The sequence below is a fragment of the Protomyctophum parallelum genome (genome assembly GCF_964188405.1).
Source record: "Protomyctophum parallelum genome assembly, chromosome: 1".
Classification (NCBI taxonomy): domain Eukaryota; kingdom Metazoa; phylum Chordata; class Actinopteri; order Myctophiformes; family Myctophidae; genus Protomyctophum; species Protomyctophum parallelum.
In genome coordinates this window covers 34,418,474-34,437,484 of record NC_139697.1, presented here as the reverse complement: position 1 = coordinate 34,437,484, position 19,011 = coordinate 34,418,474, and the positions used below count along the sequence as shown (strand labels likewise).

General features: G+C 43.6%; 1 protein-coding gene across 1 annotated transcript; it reads right to left on the bottom strand.

Annotated features, from left to right (window-relative positions):
• Nucleotides 1-236: 236 nt before the first annotated feature.
• LOC310866977 (sodium-dependent neutral amino acid transporter B(0)AT1-like) lies at nt 237-18,739 on the bottom strand (the record flags this gene model as incomplete). The annotated part of the gene is made up of 13 exons (XM_083776771.1): nt 237-428; nt 4,725-4,901; nt 5,344-5,506; nt 8,013-8,172; nt 8,282-8,486; nt 9,268-9,430; nt 9,847-9,975; nt 10,660-10,772; nt 13,720-13,830; nt 14,053-14,234; nt 14,622-14,759; nt 15,114-15,254; nt 18,541-18,739. The coding sequence occupies 13 exons, from the start codon at nt 18,737-18,739 to the stop codon at nt 237-239; spliced, it is 2,073 nt and encodes a 690-aa protein (XP_083632897.1).
• Nucleotides 18,740-19,011: the final 272 nt, after the last annotated feature.

Here is a 19,011-nt window from a genome sequence, read left to right as displayed (position 1 = left end):
GATGGATCTTGTTCGAAAAATACTTTCGTACACCTTTTTTGTGGTGCAACCACTCCAAGGAACAGCAATGTCCCTGTGTCCCTAACCTATGTCCCGATGTTTAGAGTAGCACTAGGGGGTGCTGTTGCACCACTCACTTCAGACTGGTCTGATTTCTTTTTTTACACCTGTAAAATGTTATGTGACACTAAGTTGAGTTGAGTTGAGTATTGTGGTAATTCCGTGACTGTGGGGATTCAGTGCATTTTGACCGAGCCAGACACCGTACTGACCTCAACTTCATAATTGTTCTTCCTACAGAAACAGTTTTTGAGTAATTCGTAAATGGCAACTGCTGGGATAAAAAGGCTGGTGACTCCAGCCAGGAGGAAGACGATAAAGTAGATCCAGCTGGGATAGGCCAATGTCTCCAACACTGGGAAGTTTGCCTGAAGACATGACATGGAAGAGATTTTATAAAAAATAAATATAGTGTGGAATATATGTAACTGGCAAACACAAAATATGTTAAGTGGCAAAAAACAACAGGCTAACAGCATATAAAATATTCCTACAATATATATTTTTTTACTATAATTTTGTATAATGTGCATGGCGACCCAGAGGGGTGGGTCATGGTATTACATGGTGTTGCACAAAGGATTATTGGAGGTGGTTGTATTTAATGTTTGCTCATATTTCCTGGTGTGCGTATAATTATTGTATTTCAAAATGGAAGCCACCTCTTTGACCATGTCATGTAGCCTATAGGTGCAGGATTGGCCTAAAACACAACTTTAATTTGACACATGCATGACCATATGCAAAATATATAATAATAATTATACTTATTTTCCCGATACTGATGACATCAGAAAAGTCAAACAATGACTGGTATATCCGTCTGGCTCTAGCAGGAATCAAACCAACGAGATGGTGTGTATATACTTTCAAGAGAGTACGTGCTTGCTGTACTAACATCTGGAATGAAGAGGAACTTGATGCCCTCCAAAGAGCCTTTGAGAGTCAGAGTCAGACCTCTGATGGTCTGACTCTCATTTCATTTCACATTCTGCTTGCTAGTCATCAACAAATTATGAGACAAGTAAAATCAGCAGGGAGTGCAGAGTATTTTAATATTGTTTTTATCCATTTCACAGGGTGTACAGGTGCAACCCTCCATTACTTTAGTGTTCATTAATTGTATTCAATCTCAGAGTTAAACTAGAAAAAGTGCCCTTCCGGGCACAGGTCTCCACCAGGTTATCCACAGATCCGTGCAGTTAGAGGTAAAAACACTTTTCGGCCAGTTATAGCGCCACCTTGAGGCTGAGTTGAAATTGTTCATGTGGCATTTCGTCCTCGGCCTAGTGGGAATGTGGGTGCACAATTTCACGGAAATCACGCGATGTGTTCATGATTTGCAGCATTTTGTTTGAAACTGAGCACTCCTGTGAACTTTGGAAGCCAATCTTAACCAATCAGGATGGAGTCTGATAAATCTGAAAGACCCGTTTCGTTGAATGGCTCTAGAGAGACTGTGTACCAATTTGCGTGATGTTTGGACAAAATCTGTAGGTGTACTGTGCAAAAACGTGTTTTGCACAAAGCGGCCTCCTGGTGGCGCTATAACAGGCCGTTCTGGAAAGTTTGGGGCAGAGGTTCATGGTTGGCATCCAGGGAGTGTGTGTGCAAAATATGGCATTGAAAAACTTGTTTTGCACAAAGCGGCCTCCTGGTGGCGCTATAACAGGCCGTTCTGGAAAGTTTGGGGCAGAGGTTCATGGTTGGCATCCAGGGAGTGTGTGTGCAAAATATGGCATCGACCGGGTTAACGGTGGCCGAGATTAGCTGTTCACGGACACACACACGGACACACGGACACACACGCGGACGGACGGAGTGCAAAACATACTCTCCCCACATGCCTTCGGCCTGGTGGAGACAACTAGATGGTGAGCACCATGGAAGAGTGGACGTGACGTATACAGCCTGGATTAGAGAGAGAGAGAGAGAGAGAGAGAGAGAGAGAGAGTTTCTGAAACACTGCACCTTCAAGTCACGTGACAAGGTTCTTCACAGCTGTTATCTGTTTGGATAAATTACATGCATTTTGATTGGTTTTTTACACTTCCTGAAATGTATTTAGTGACAATGTCAGCCCATTCTTGAATTAAGCCTGAGGAAGGTCGCAAGACCGAAACGTTGCTCAATACAGTTTTTATTTGTTGACGAAATTGTCAGTATATTTAGTCTTTGTTTTAGTCATCATAGCTTAGTTTTAATTTAGTTTCCATTTAGTTTTCGTCAGTGAAAAAAGGTAGTCGACGAACATTTTTCGTCTTAGTTTTAGTCGACGAAATCAACACTGGTTCTATTGGGGGTAAAAGTCCCTGTGGCATCCAGCTAGCGCCATGTCCAGGGGGTACACTTGTACATCACGCTGCCTCATATGCTACAGAAACAGGAGCTGGCTCCTATACCCTTTGGGCCTCATGGCTACAGAAACAGGAGATAGGCTCCTACCCTTTGGGCCTCTTTTATTATGTGACTCCTGAACCTAATGTGCTAGTGTAGGAGTGCGTTATTGGCATTGTACAATTGTCAGGTGAACCAATTATAAAGCAGTTAAGATCAATGGATCTGTGTGAACATTATGTCTTTGTGTGTCTTGGTAACTTCTAAGAAATACAGTACAATAGCGGTAGCACAGTGTTGCCTCATTGCAAGAAGGTCCAGGCATCGAACACCATCAGGGGGCTGTTATGTTTGTGTACTCTTCCCTTGCCCTTGAACAATGTACTTTAATATACAACCAGTTGGTCCCTTGGTAAGTTGGTGCTGTACTGTGGCTGCTCAATGCATACAGAGGGGCAAATCTCCCCAAGGGCATAATAAAGCATACTGTCTGCAACTTCAACCTTCATATATTTTGAAGCAGCTATGATTTATATTTAAAACATATATTTTCCCTAGCCGTTAATAATGGTTTTATAAAAGTAAATATTACAACTTTTATGTCTGACTTTATGGGCAACTCACATTTTATTGCTTTTTTATATGGGCATAACTCCTTAACTACTTGATAGACTTTGGCAGACAATATCAATTTAAACAATAATTATTCCAACTGTACTGTTATAAAAATAAAAACGTGCATGCAATTGTCATTTATTATGGTTGTCACCAGCTCATTACTGCTGTAACGGAAAATGACATTAAAGTTGTTACACCAGGCAAGTCCTTTTCCAGAGTGGTCACAATGATGGCGCTTTACATAGATTGTGCATTACATTCACCTATTCATACACCAGAGGATGGCAGAGGAAGGCATGCAAGGCACCAACCTGCACATCAGGAGCAATTTGGGGTTCAACATCTTGCACAAAGACACCTCGATTTTTTAAACAATCATTGTCTCCAATGATGACCAATGATCGTTCGGGCATATCGATGACCAATGATGCATTTCTTACATTTGAATGCCCAATCATTGCAAGTTTGTACTTTATAGTTTTCTAACAATAATAATTTCCATATATTTGTTAGTTGGTCCATATAGCTCCTCCATGACTTTGACAAAGGTAAGGGAATCTCCAGACGTTGCCCAGTTCCACACAGAATCCCACACAGGTGAGCAGATACTGGGCCTTGCTGTCCCATTTTGGTCTGTCCCCTGCCTCGGTCTTCTCCAGCTCCGAACGATATACCCATATATAGGTTCAGTTGTCCAGAACCGCTGATCTGAGATGCCCATAAGGACATACAGAGATCTCCATTAATTATGGGCATAAAAGGGACACAGAGTGGACGTAGAATACGCACATCGACAGGCTGGGTGATGGGCTAAAGAAACTTCAGTAGATAGTGGATGGAGCCCGCACACCACAGGTATAAGAAAGACGTTCTTTATTGAAAATTTCTCTGACAACGTTTCGATCTTTTTGATCTTCATCAGGTCATGTGAACATACACAAAAGTTTGTACTTTTATAGTGAGGAGTGCCCTCATTGTCCAATCAAACCACCACATTTTGGCGCCACTCCCGTCTCTGCAGGTGTGACGCGTCAACCCTAAGTGAGTGGGTGGGGACCCAGACATACTGTATTGCTATAAATATAATCTGTTCAGAAGTTTTAGTGCACCAATTAAAAGCATTTTAAAAACATTAAAACATATGAGTATACTCATTTCACCGATCCATCAAACAAGATCTCACAAGTCCTATCTACTAGTCTAGTAGCCAGCCCATAGAGCCCCATTGTGAACCTGGACATGTTGAGTACACAAAGGTTTTATGTTAGAAATGTTTAGTATGGGTCCCCAGCATGTAGAAACTGCCGGGTGCTAACTTGCATTTGTTGGGCAATTTTCATAATTGGCATAATACATTATGTGACCATACCAATTACAACCTATAGAAGGCAAAATATTCAAAATGTCATCATGCTTTATGTAGCATGTGATGTGTCAAACTAGGGGGTTTTCATGATGCTGAATCCATTCCAGCCATTAGTTTTGCAAAAAATTGGGCCCTCATCACAAATTGATGACGTCAGCACATTTGGGGGCATGGCCGTTTTAAGCCCAATATGATGATGAGAGCGCCCCTCACTTCACACTGCTCTCTTACAACTACAATGATGCACCTTGTTCGAAAAATACTTTTGTACACTTTTTTTTACACCTGTAAAATGTTATGTGACACTAAGTTGAGATGAGTTGAGTATTCAGTGCATTTTTACCGAGCCAGACACCGTACTGACCTCAGCTTCATAATTGTTCTTCCTACAGAAACAGTTTTTGAGTAATTCGTAAATGGCAACTGCTGGGATAAAAAGGCTGGTGACTCCAGCCAGGAGGAAGACGATAAAGTAGATCCAGCTGGGATAGACCAATGTCTCCAACACTGGGAAGTTTGCCTGAAGACATGACACGGAAGAGATCACAAAATTAAATATAGTGTGGAATATATGTAACTGGCAAACAAAAAATATGTTAAGTGGCAAAAAACAACAGCATATAAAATATTCCTAAAATATAAATTATTTTTTACTATAATGTTGAATAATGTGCCGACCAAGAGGGTTGGGTCATGGTATTACATCCGTTTATGGCACTGTTGTTGCACAAAAGATGATTGGAGGTGGATGTATTTAAGTTTGCTCATATTTCCTGGTGTGCGTATAATTATTGTATTTCAAAATGGAAGCCACTTCTTTGACCATGTGATGTAGCCTACAGTATGTGGTGAAGGTTTGGCATAAAACACAACTTTAATTTGATACATCTGAAATACATTTGAATGTTATGTGTGTTTTGAATATCCAAATAGCTGAACTGTGGCTGTTATGCTGAACTTACTGAGCTGGGGTCCCAGACAGTGTATGTCAGTACCTCACTGACTTGGGTTACCATGTAAAAGATAAATATAACCAAGACAATCAGAGGGCTGACCAATCTCCATGTCACCTGCCAGAATAAATTGGGTTTGTGTCCAATCATGAATACAAAGTCTTCGTTAAACCTGTGAGAAAAAAAACACATGACAAACTCATGAGTTTCTCAGTATATCCATCCAGCTATGGAATATTGCCTTTAGCGATATATTGTTGTCATTTTCATTTTATACTGTGTTTATGGTCTAAAACGGTTGGGTTTCAAGACCCTAACTTCAAAAGGATTCACATCTTCTATGTACAGCTGCTTCAATTAGAATCAACAGCCTACCCTCAGAGGAATGCACTATACATAGTAATACATACACATTTGTGTCTCTTGTCACTGCTGTTGTGCCCTACTGGCTCAGCTGCATTGAGGAGCCCCCTGTTGTGCCCTACTGGCTCAGCTGCATTGAGGAGCCCCCTGTTGTGCCCTACTGGCTCAGCTGCATTGAGGAGCCCCCTGTTGTGCCCTACTGGCTCAGCTGCATTGAGGAGCCCCCTGTTGTGCCCTACTGGCTCAGCTGCATTGAGGAGCCCCCTGTTGTGCCCTACTGGCTCAGCTGCATTGAGGAGCCCCCTGTTGTGCCCTACTGGCTCAGCTGCATTGAGGAGCCCCCTGTTGTGCCCTACTGGCTCAGCTGCATTGAGGAGCCCCCTGTTGTGCCCTACTGGCTCAGCTGCATTGAGGAGCCCCCTGTTGTGCCCTACTGGCTCAGCTGCATTGAGGAGCCCCCTGTTGTGCCCTACTGGCTCAGCTGCATTGAGGAGCCCCCTGTTGTGCCCTACTGGCTCAGCTGCATTGAGGAGCCCCCTGTTGTGCCCTACTGGCTCAGCTGCATTGAGGAGCCCCCTGTTGTGCCCTACTGGCTCAGCTGCATTGAGGAGCCCCCTGTTGTGCCCTACTGGCTCAGCTGCATTGAGGAGCCCCCTGTTGTGCCCTACTGGCTCAGCTGCATTGAGGAGCCCCCTGTTGTGCCCTACTGGCTCAGCTGCATTGAGGAGCCCCCTGTTGTGCCCTACTGGCTCAGCTGCATTGAGGAGCCCCCTGTTGTGCCCTACTGGCTCAGCTGCATTGAGGAGCCCCCTGTTGTGCCCTACTGGCTCAGCTGCATTGAGGAGCCCCCTGTTGTGCCCTACTGGCTCAGCTGCATTGAGGAGCCCCCTGTTGTGCCCTACTGGCTCAGCCGCATTGAGGAGCCCCCTGTTGTGCCCTACTGGCTCAGCCGCATTGAGGAGCCCCCTGTTGTGCCCTACTGGCTCAGCTGCATTGAGGAGCCCCCTGTTGTGCCCTACTGGCTCAGCTGCATTGAGGAGCCCCCTGTTGTGCCCTACTGGCTCAGCTGCATTGAGGAGCCCCCTGTTGTGCCCTACTGGCTCAGCTGCATTGAGGAGCCCCCTGTTGTGCCCTACTGGCTCAGCTGCATTGAGGAGCCCCCTGTTGTGCCCTACTGGCTCAGCTGCATTGAGGAGCCCCCTGTTGTGCCCTACTGGCTCAGCTGCATTGAGGAGCCCCCTGTTGTGCCCTACTGGCTCAGCTGCATTGAGGAGCCCCCTGTTGTGCCCTACTGGCTCAGCTGCATTGAGGAGCCCCCTGTTGTGCCCTACTGGCTCAGCTGCATTGAGGAGCCCCCTGTTGTGCCCTACTGGCTCAGCTGCATTGAGGAGCCCCCTGTTGTGCCCTACTGGCTCAGCTGCATTGAGGAGCCCCCTGTTGTGCCCTACTGGCTCAGCTGCATTGAGGAGCCCCCTGTTGTGCCCTACTGGCTCAGCTGCATTGAGGAGCCCCCTGTTGTGCCCTACTGGCTCAGCTGCATTGAGGAGCCCCCTGTTGTGCCCTACTGGCTCAGCTGCATTGAGGAGCCCCCTGTTGTGCCCTACTGGCTCAGCTGCATTGAGGAGCCCCCTGTTGTGCCCTACTGGCTCAGCCGCATTGAGGAGCCCCCTGTTGTGCCCTACTGGCTCAGCCGCATTGAGGAGCCCCCTGTTGTGCCCTACTGGCTCAGCTGCATTGAGGAGCCCCCTGTTGTGCCCTACTGGCTCAGCTGCATTGAGGAGCCCCCTGTTGTGCCCTACTGGCTCAGCTGCATTGAGGAGCCCCCTGTTGTGCCCTACTGGCTCAGCTGCATTGAGGAGCCCCCTGTTGTGCCCTACTGGCTCAGCTGCATTGAGGAGCCCCCTGTTGTGCCCTACTGGCTCAGCTGCATTGAGGAGCCCCCTGTTGTGCCCTACTGGCTCAGCTGCATTGAGGAGCCCCCTGTTGTGCCCTACTGGCTCAGCTGCATTGAGGAGCCCCCTGTTGTGCCCTACTGGCTCAGCTGCATTGAGGAGCCCCCTGTTGTGCCCTACTGGCTCAGCTGCATTGAGGAGCCCCCTGTTGTGCCCTACTGGCTCAGCTGCATTGAGGAGCCCCCTGTTGTGCCCTACTGGCTCAGCTGCATTGAGGAGCCCCCTGTTGTGCCCTACTGGCTCAGCTGCATTGAGGAGCCCCCTGCAGGTGCCCATTATTTACCCAGAAATGTCACTGTGCCAAACATGTAGGAATTCTTTCCTCAAGGAACAATGCAACAGAAGTTAACTGATGTAGCCTACCTATCGGATCCATATACGTAGGCTACAGCCAGCATCTCACACAAGCCGATTAATAGCAGAGGGACGGATCCAGCAAATCTGTCAAACAGAGCTAACCAGTAGTTACCAGACTGCAGGGAAAAGATGAGTGCAATCGAGAAGGATGTGAGGCAAACAATGCCTGAAACACAAAACAACAACAATTAGTGTTTTAAGTTAGTGGACAAACTTTAGTGTATTGTCAACAAATATACTATATGTCACACCGTCACATGTGTCATTTACTGTACCTGTCAGCACGTCCTTGGGCCACTTCTCAGGAAAGACCTTGAGATTCTGCAAAGGAACCACTGTTCCCTCTATAGCCCCAAACAGGCTGGACAGCCCCAGACAGAAGAGCATGGAGAAGAAGAGCACAGACCACAGAGGAGCGAAGGGCATCTTGGTGATGGCCTCTGTGAACACGATGAATGCCAGACCTGTTCCCTCCACACCCTGCAAAGCACAGAACACAACATACACCAGCAGAATGTAATATGTTAAGTGGCAAAAAACAACAGCATATAATAGACTCATTCACTGTGATTAATATACATTTATAACAGTAGGTTTTCAACCAGTGGTCCGGGGACCACCAGTGGTCCTTGAGCTGGTGGTCCCCAGCTCAATGATGGTGAGGTGGTAACCAAATGGACCCTTATAGAACTTTAACTCTTGAGAGTGTAAAATGAAACCAAATGAAGGGTCCATTTAATTTCATTTTACCTGTTAAACATCAGCATTACGGCCCAGACAGTTAGCTCAACCGCCTGGGCACCTAGGCTGCTGAGCCAGCCTGACGGCATGCCGTGGGTTTGACTCCCGATCCCGATGGCCTTTGCCGTGTGTCCTCCCCGCGTGCATCTCTCTCCCCCTTTCCTGTCAGACTACTTTCATCCTATCAAATAAAGGCAGAAAAAGCCATAAAAAAATCTAACATCAGCATTAAGTCTAAACAATTATAGAATGTACAGTAGAAGAATTGTTATTTTCATCAACGTTTGCCTGTTATCTCTCCTATGATACCAACGTCAATATGCCATGGAATTGTGGACAAAATCTTATCCAACGGCAACAAACTATTCTTTTGTTTTGAGTCTGAGAGGCATCAAATGGTGGTCTGTGGCTTCAAAGTCTTGATATGAAAAGGGTTGGAAACCACTAATTAATAACAGTCATGTAAAATGAACAATTACAATGGGAGGATGTTGTGTGTTTACATACAGTAGGATCATACCTCGCTGAGCAGTCTTTGCAAGTTGCAGGTATTGAGGTCCAGACCCTGTATAACCTCTGACCCCGAGGCAGTGCTGTTGAGGTTTCCCAGCATGGTGTCATAGTTGCTGTCTGTGATGGTCCCATCTGGTAGCTCAAATGCATTGAGCAGCATTACAATGTTTCTGAAAGGGTCAATTCAAAATCATGAACTGAGAAATGTCCAGTGACCCACAATGCCCTGGGCATGTACAGTAATTGCTTACGTTAGCTACACTTATGCTTGGTATGTGACAGCATGACAATATAGTGCTTCTACACACTGTGGTCTTGACGTTAAAACAATAAGAAAATCCCAGTGAGCATTTCACATGATCAAAACCATTTATACTGTATACTGATGTTCAATATTTGCACTCTGTGTAATGATGACACAAACTACTGTTTGGAAAAGTATATCTGCGGGTGAATTAATCACATGAAAAAAACACCACTGGTGTACTACAGACCTCAAATCAGGCTTAAAATTTGTGTTGAGCATCTCTCTTGTCTGAACTCAAAGATGTTTAAAATGTGTGAATTTTAGATTGAAGGCACATACTCATTAAGGCAGTCATCAAACTGTGCAGTGGCCCTGAAGCCAATAATAGTGTAGATAACAGAGGCAGCAAAGATCGAAGTGAAAGCATTAACGGCGGCGATGATGACAGCATCCTGCTCACAGTTGTTGCTGTGCAAAAAAGGTGAGAAAACAATTGCAAAGTTTAAAACTTTTAGATTGTGTAGTCGTACAGTTGTCGCATAAATTACATTATATTGCAAATGTTTCAAGCAGAATATAAACAAGACAGAATCTAAAAACGCTGTGGCTTCCATGTGGATCTCAGATATTATTCTATGAAATCAAGTATTGTATGATGTCAGTAGTTTGACATGAGTCACGTGAATTTCATCCAAATCCGACCTCCTACACAAAATTATGTTATTATGCAAACATGGAGTTACTTCCATGGCCTACTAGCAGCATACACAAGGAATCTGCCTCACAAACTCACAGACCCTCTTCTTGACGGCTCAGCCCATAGGAACCATGACATAAATACCTAGATTTTATTTTGTGCTATGGCTCCTAGGGGGCATGAGCAGTCTGGAAGAGGGTCTGTGTTTGAGTCGGTCAGTCCAGGGCTAATCTTGCAAACTGCTGCACAGATCAACGCAAAATGTCTCCTTTAATTTTACAAATGGAAGTCAAAGGCGGTTGGTAACCATAGCTCTCTAACTGATGTCACAGACTGGGTACATTTAGTCCGAGATCCACATGAAACCATGATGTTATTAGACACCCTCTTGTTTAATCTCTCCTGATAATATGGCCTCAATATGCAGTGCGGAACAGTAGCTATTGTATACTTACTGAATAGGGTTGTAACTAGAGAAGGAGATGAGGCCTCCAGTGCCCAATGAAAAGGAATAAAACACCTGGGAACCTGCATCCAACCATGTCGAAGGTTTCACCAACTCATCTAGCTAGAGGTAAAAAATCATAATTATCAACAGACTGATGTTACTTTGCTGTACTACGTAGCCCCTGTGTGGCCATGGTAAGAAAAACTAATTATCTCATCTGGACGAGATAATTTCTTGTCTGGACGAGATATTATCTTTATAAGAAAAATATCTCGTCCGGACACTCAGGGGCTCCGTTTTCTGCTATATTGACACACATAAAGGAGGTGTGGCCTGCCAGACAGTTAAGGCAGGAATTAGACTCCGACTGATTTTTAGGTCCATTGCCGATCCAGATTTTGCAGAGCCCTAGACCTGGGCTAGGTTATTGATGTTTTGACTGATGTCTTGTCAAAAAGTGCAATATTTTCGAATCAATTTGCTAATCTTCACAATTTTCTAGTTTCTATTAAGAGTCTTTGTTGATTTCTCAAAGGCTGTTGATTCAGTGGACAGAGCCAAAATGTTTGAAATTCTTAGATGATATGGTATCCCCGACAAAAAGATCAATGCCATAAAGGTTCTATATACAAATACCTCAGCGATCATCCTTACTCCTGACGGAGAAACACCATCATTCCCCATCCTTGCTGGCATTCTCCAAGGAGACACACTTGCCTCGTTTCTATTTACTTGCGCAAGCAGAGTGCGCAAGTACTCGCCCAGGACGATATTCGATGCGTATGCACCGTCCCAGCAAGTTTCGCCCAGGACGATATTCGATGCGTATGCACCGTCCCAGCATATTCGATGCGTATGCACCGTCCCAGCATGACGTCAGGGTATACTGTAACTGGTATAACTATCTCTCAATGATGACGTAATAAAGATGTGGATTAAAGGACCCAATGCCAGAGTGTAATTGGTTTTCGATGGTGACGTAATGACGATATGTTTTAGTGTCGCGAGGATTAAAGGTAATGCTCCTATGTATACATGTATGTAATCTGGCACCACTTCCGTATCAGGCACAAGTAGTCATTACGTCATTTGCTGGGACGGTGCATACGCATCGAATATGCTGGGACGGTGCATACGCATCAAAAGTGGCGCAAAGTAACCACAGTATACCGCTAATGAACTTACAAATTACATATACATATACACAGAGGCATTTAGTATTAATGGGCCTGATTCTTCAACGTGTTTCCGCTGATATATTGCCGTGACGCTGGCGGAAAGGCATTTACGTGGATTTCCCACATTAATTTGGAATTCATGGAAATGGCCGTGAACTTGACGCTGACTTTGGTTCGTCGGTAACTCCGCTAAATCCTCCGCCACCTCTTTAGGTGGCGGAGAAATTTGCGGAAGCATACACTTGCAAATAGATTTATTCAGAAGGCTTTAGTCTTCATGCTGAATCAATAAATAGTCCCCAAATCTCAGATAAAATATGTAGGCATGTGCCCCCAACATATTGGTCGATCAGCACAAAAAATCAGCACAAAAAACGATATATATATATATATATATAAAAGCCGAGTGCACTTGTATGCCTAAATGCATGCATTATAGGCAAGTTAGCCTATAGAGTCCCATATACAGAAACTGCCCCGCAAGCCGACACCTTTTTATTTATTTATTAGGATATTTATATCATGCGCGATTGGGGATGCTCACTCGGCAGCCTTCTACTCGAAGTGCAACGGTTGTGAGCTTGTAGATCGGATCTCGCGGACTCGCGCTGCATGTTAAAAAACAAATTCACAGTTATAATAAGAACATAGGCTTATCTGCATTCTGCACTGTACGAATCCAACATAGTTTAGTGTAGACAGTAATGCCTGCAGTAGGCGGCGGCAGGCCTAATGAAATTGTTTTGTTACGGAGACTGTCGGTGTGTGTGTGTGTGTGTGTGTGTGTGTGTGTGTGTGTGTGTGTGTGTGTGGGGGGGGGGGGGGGGGGTGCGTGTGTGTGTGTGTGTGTGTGTGTGTGTGTGTGTGTGTGTGTGTGTGTGTGTGTGTGTGTGTGTGTGTGTGGCGGAGGGCAGACAGCAGCGTACTGCCGATCCGATTCACATTGGAAAATGAATAGGGCTAATTAGCCCTATATAAAAAAATAGAAGACCAATATTAGCCTAATGAATGCAGCGTGTTTGAAAGTCGGCCAGTCATATCAGTTTTAAACCAGCTCACCTCCACTCGTGAACATGACGGACACACAGACAGAATTTATAATAATGTATATTTATATTGATCACTGCCACACACAGAATAGTTTAACTCACTGGATAAACTCACTGGATTATAATTTCTTCAGACAAGAGGATCCCAGGCCTACGAGGTAGGCCTAGGCCTATAATATATTTACTTATGAATGTATGGGCTACTGTTCTTTATCGCGCAACAGTGTCGAGGGCCCATGCAGCCCCCCTCCCTCTCTCGTCTCTCTCTCTCTCTCGCTCTCTCTGAAAATACGACTTTTGCATTGACATATCCGATATTTTCAATATCGGATATGTTTTACCTCTGCAAAGGTGTGAGTGAACACCCGCCTTGGTCCCGAACTTAATTAAATAAATTATAATTATATTGCTTCAGCGGAGCACGCACCATTGTAAGCTTGGATATAGCAGTGACCGCGGCTGTGATCTCAGACAAACTGCTGTCTGCTGAGTCATGCTTGAAGCCTTTTATGGTACGATATGGGGCGTGGATCAATGCAGATGAGGTTGTCGGTTGCTTTTCCGATCACTTTGCACCCGCTGCTTTCAGTATGACATACACCTGCGATACGCCAGCGCACCTGTGGTACACACCACTCTCTGAATAACACGTCATCTCAACGTAGCTTGATCGGACGGATAAATACGATATCTGTTTCCGTCACCGTTACACTCTGGCGCATTTCGTTTTTGAAGAATCAGGACCAATATCACTATATATCCGTCTGGCTCTAGCAGGAATCAAACCTACAATGAGGTGGTGCATATACTTTCAAGAGAGTACGTGCTTGCTGTACTAACATCTGGAATGAAGAGGAACTTGATGCCCTCCAAAGAGCCTTTGAGAGTCAGACCTCTGATGAAGAAGATGGTGAGCACCAGATATGGAAGAGTGGACGTGATGTATACAGCCTGTATTAGAGAGAGAGAGAGAGAGAGAGAGAGAGAGAGAGAGAGAGAGAGAGAGTTCATATCAGATGCTCTGTATGTATGTAAGTGTGTCAACGCATGCATGCTTGGAAATAGTATACTGCTTCACATATCCGTTACATACATACAGGACTGGCCAAATGTATTTAGCAGCCTTAATGTAAAATATGGACTTTTTTGTAGGGTGTGTAGCAGCAATCCTACTTTGCCTGTGGTCTCAATCCCTCTTATGCAGCAAATATAGAGTATGGTCCAAGCAGAGGCTAAGCAAAGCACCATCCACCACTGTAGACCCCCAGAGTCCTCTATGCTTGCTGAGATGTTTAACGTTTCTCTATACCAGAAGTAATCCACTGGAGAGCTTCGTTCGCATTCCGACACAGCACCTGCAGGGGGTACAAAACAAACATGTATCAGGGGCACTTAATATCACACAGTTGCTGTGGCTTTCAGCTAATTCTTGATAATCAAGATTATCACAATTATGATGATTATGACACAATCCACATGACGGAGAAAATTCTCCTTTCACAGTGGGAGGTGGACGCTTTTCAGACAGGGCATTAGTCCGACTTTCATCCGCATGTCGGACTAGTGTCTGCTCCCGTGCTTTTGGTTATGGTTAGGTTAGGAGATGAGGTGGGTTGTCATTTGTCGGATGCGTATATATTTTGTGGTCAAGGAATATTTTCAGACATAATTTCAGAGACATAGGAAAGAGATCAATTTTATAGCTGCTAACGGAAAATAAACTCAGTGAAATAAACACCTGCCTGTGAGATTGTCATTGAGTGGGCACTGACTCCATGGCAGTGGGCTCTGGAAGGAGTTGTAGAGATACCACAGCACCCAGACAATGATGTTGTTGTAGTACACGCCAATCAGAAACGACACAGTCATAGCAGAAATTCCTGTTGGGTGCAGAGACAATGAATTGTTTCCTTCTGCATTGTTTTTATAAACAGAACTGATGATGTTATATACAATACATGTTATATACAGCAGTGGTTCTCAAAGTGGGATTCTGGCGACCCCAGGGGCCTCGAGGGGTTTCCAGCGGGCCCCCAGCCAAATGAGCATCAGTTTTAACCACGTTAACCCTATAGCTGTTTCAAGCTTCCAGTCTTATGGGAGGGGGTCCCAGGCACAAGGTATTTTCCGAAGGAGGTCCGCGGCCAAATACACATATGTTTGGGGGTCCTAGACATGAAAAGGTTTGAGAACCACTGATATAAATGATGGGAATTTATATGATTTGCACACACCAACACCAGTCAGGTATGGGCTAATGGACCCCCATACTCCCACACTGCCCTTCCTTAGGCGCTGGCCGATAGCAAACTCCAGGTGGAGCAGTGGGATGCCCTCTAGAACCAGCAGGATTAGGAAGGGGATCATGAACGCTCCTGCAATGACAATAACATTCTTTTCAGGTATATAAAGACAAGAGTAGTAACGATAAGTTACACGCACGCACGCACGCACGCACACACGCACACACGCACGCGCACACACACACACACACACACACACACACACACACACACACACACACACACACACACACACACACACACACATACACACAAGGGAAATAGGCTAATGTGTGGCAAATAATTAGAATATGTTGTAGCACTGCAAACTCAATGACATAAGACATACAGTACTGTAGTTTTGCAGGTTAACAGATTGCATCCGTCACGTCATTGACTGTAAACAAAGTCAATTACTGTGCTACAGTATCTCTCAGGATCATATTATTGCTCATTTGTCTTGTGGTTGTACTGGGTCTTTTATTATGTGACTCCTGACTCCTGAACCTGCCAATCATATATGCTTCCCATAGTTCCAACTGCATGGCTCTGCATTGCTTCAACATACTCGAATCCACATATTGTACTTTTACTCCACTACATTGTTTGAGAACATTAGTTACTAGTTACTTTGTAGATTTTGATTATTATTATTACAAAATATACAGTAACTACTTCAGCGCTATATACATTTCAGCCATGTGAAAATAGCCAATCTATGCGACGCATTGTGAGCTTGTAGATCTGCTATTTTCAAATGATTCTTATACATTAACATTCTGCAGTAATTTTACTTTTGGTACATTGCCGTATTTATACTTTTACTTAAGTAAAACATTTGAGTACGACTGCCTGTTGCTCATATAATGAGCTGGGCACAACTTTACTTATACACACTTTGTCTTTGTATTAATTTATATAACACACATTCAGTAGTTCAGCACAAATAATTCAATGCTTCTGATCTGAGTCGTATAAACTCCATTGCAGAAACAGATGTGGTAAATAAATACACATACATCACCACGACCCAAAGTGTATATTTCCGGGTAGATAAGGCTGCAGCGTGCGTCGCATTGGAACAAGAGTTATTCATTAACCTTATTTCTGGAAGAGCAGTATACTTATGATATTGTATTAGTCATTGACCATTAGAAATTATATCATTTTGTTCTAAATATCCACAGGTTGACAAACTAGACATAGTTAATGTTCTGGACACTGTATTTTATATTGTGTAGACACGTTTGTTTACTGACATTAAAACATTCTGATTTGGTCTATAATAGTCTAATTAAGTGGCACTGCATGCTGTAAGAAATAAAGCTCAAACTACACTTCTCTACGTAGAAGGAGTGTTAGTAACTAGTGAGGAGCTTATTTCTCTGTATGACACTAGTGGGTGGGGGACAGCATAAAGTTGAAGGTTAACTGTTGGGTTACTGTAAGATAGCACAGATTTAAAGCTGTTGATAAAGGTGTTGCCTTGTTCTATTTACTGTGTCAAAGGGACAGTGGCGTTCTATTCAAGGATGTCATTGGCTTATCGTCAGTGATGCCATTCACTTCCGTTTTTATCAATTCACCTAGAATTGTATGCAGAAACAAAAACAATACAAAAATATATTTTTTAAACGTTTATGTCTGACTTTATGGGCAAGAGGAAGAAATAGAGTCCGCAAAAACTCAGCTCCACTGGTTTATAGAATCAATAAACCAGTGGAGCTGAGTTTTTCATACCAGTGTTGCAGACTCTATTTCTTCCTCTTGTACTGCCATTTGTCCAGCACCTGGGCTAGAGTGGAGGTGCATGCTTTGACTTTATGGGCAACTCCCATTTTATTGCTTCTTTACTATGGGTATAACTCCTTAACTACTTGATAGACTTTGGCAGACTATTAAAATATCAACAAGAATTATTCCAACTGTACTGTTATAAAATAAAATAAAAACGTAATTGGAATTTATATTATGGTTGTCAACTTGTCACCAGCTCATTATTGCTGTATATAACGGAAAAGGACACTTAAAGTTACACCAGGAATTGGCCAGTGGTCACTATAATATTTAACTTTAAACACGTGCCAATAATATAGGCCAACATATACATTTTGACATGGGAAATGTTATGCACATCCAAACCGAAAAAGACTGTTATTTTTCCTTGTTTAAACAGATTTTCCTTCCCCCTCATGGCTGATTATAATAGAAACATAAAAAACTAAAAAGAAACATCACAGAACTTCACTGGTTCTGGGAAGGTTCGGATCATGGATTGTTTTTTACTTTTCATAGTCGAAAGGTCGTTGAAATATGACGTGACACATGTTGATGATGTGCAAGTGATAACACGCTGTTGTCTACTAACAATGGTGTAAAGTGACTAAGTACATTATTATTATATTATATATTATTATATTATACTACATCTCAGTGGAAAATTTTGTACTTTTACTACAATGATATGAGAACTTTAGTTACTAGTTACTTTGTAGATTTTGATTATTACTACAAACCGTGTACTTTAAATTGTTAAATGTTCATAGTGCATGTTTCCTCTGCTCTCATTGTTGCTACTGTACCTGTCTTGTCTCACCAGTCTGCAATGCAATTGTATTTAACCTGTTTCCTGTTCAGTTGTGTATTTAAACCCAGAGCCATTGAAAGGAGAGTTCTGCCAATGAGGGGGCAGAAGAAAAAAAAACCTCACCTGGCACCAATTGTGCCTTTTGACGCCTATTTTCGTATGTACCTCCCCGCCGATGACGCCTTATCACACCTATTTTATAAGTTCAGAAAGTTTATGGGAAAGTTTCGAACCCTTTGCAACCCTAGCTTGTGTAGATAATTCTGCTGCAGAGGCAGACATTGTTAGAAGTCACTTTTAATCTAAAGTGTGTGTGTGCCATTATTACCTTAATATTATCAACCACCAACTTTAGAAATATAGTTTTGAATAGGCCTACCTATACCACATTACATTAGTATATGATATTGATAACTCACAGCAGCAACAACAAACAAAAACGTGTTATCAACAAAACGCCTTTTATAAATTGCTTGTTAAAGTGTTATGTGCCTGCCTCCGATGAAGAATGCTCTATAGTCACCTCCGGCACCTCGGCATCTTGCTCAAGTACACTTCGATACTAACTCTAGGGGAGCCCGGAATCGAACTGGGAACCTTACGGTTCCGAACCGGCTATTCTACTGGAACTGTACCCCTGAGCCATTTCTTTTAAACAAACCAAGATCATGACCAATGATACATTTCTTACATTTTAATGTCCAATCATTGAAAGTTTGTGGTTTATAGTTTTCAAAGAAAATTCCATGTATTTGTTAGTCTGTCCATAAACCATGTGACACATAGTCCTACCTCCTCCATGACTTTGACAAAGGTAAGGGAATCTCCAGACGTTGCCCAGTCCAACACAGAATCCCACACAGGTGAGCAGATACTGGGTCTTGCTGTCCCATTTTGGTCTGTCCCCTGCCTCGGTCTTCTCCAGCTCCTCTAGCTCCTCATGGGAAGGGATTCTTTCCTCAAGTCCAGGGTTGGGGAGGACCAGTCTCATGGTGGCTGGCTGCAAATAATGAAGCTTCACTCCTGCTTAGTGCTTACTATTCCATTTAGCAGCAATGCAGGTCTGATTTTTGCTCTCACGTTGTAAAGACCCGTCCTGTGGGTGTGTATATATGGGAGGGTGTTATCTGTTATCTGTGAAACCTTGCGTTTTTTGTCACATCATGTCATGTCACTCACAATCCCCATACATTTTTGTCACTATTTTTTTCACTCACGTCATATATTGTGCCCAGGTCTCGTGACATCACTATGACATCATCA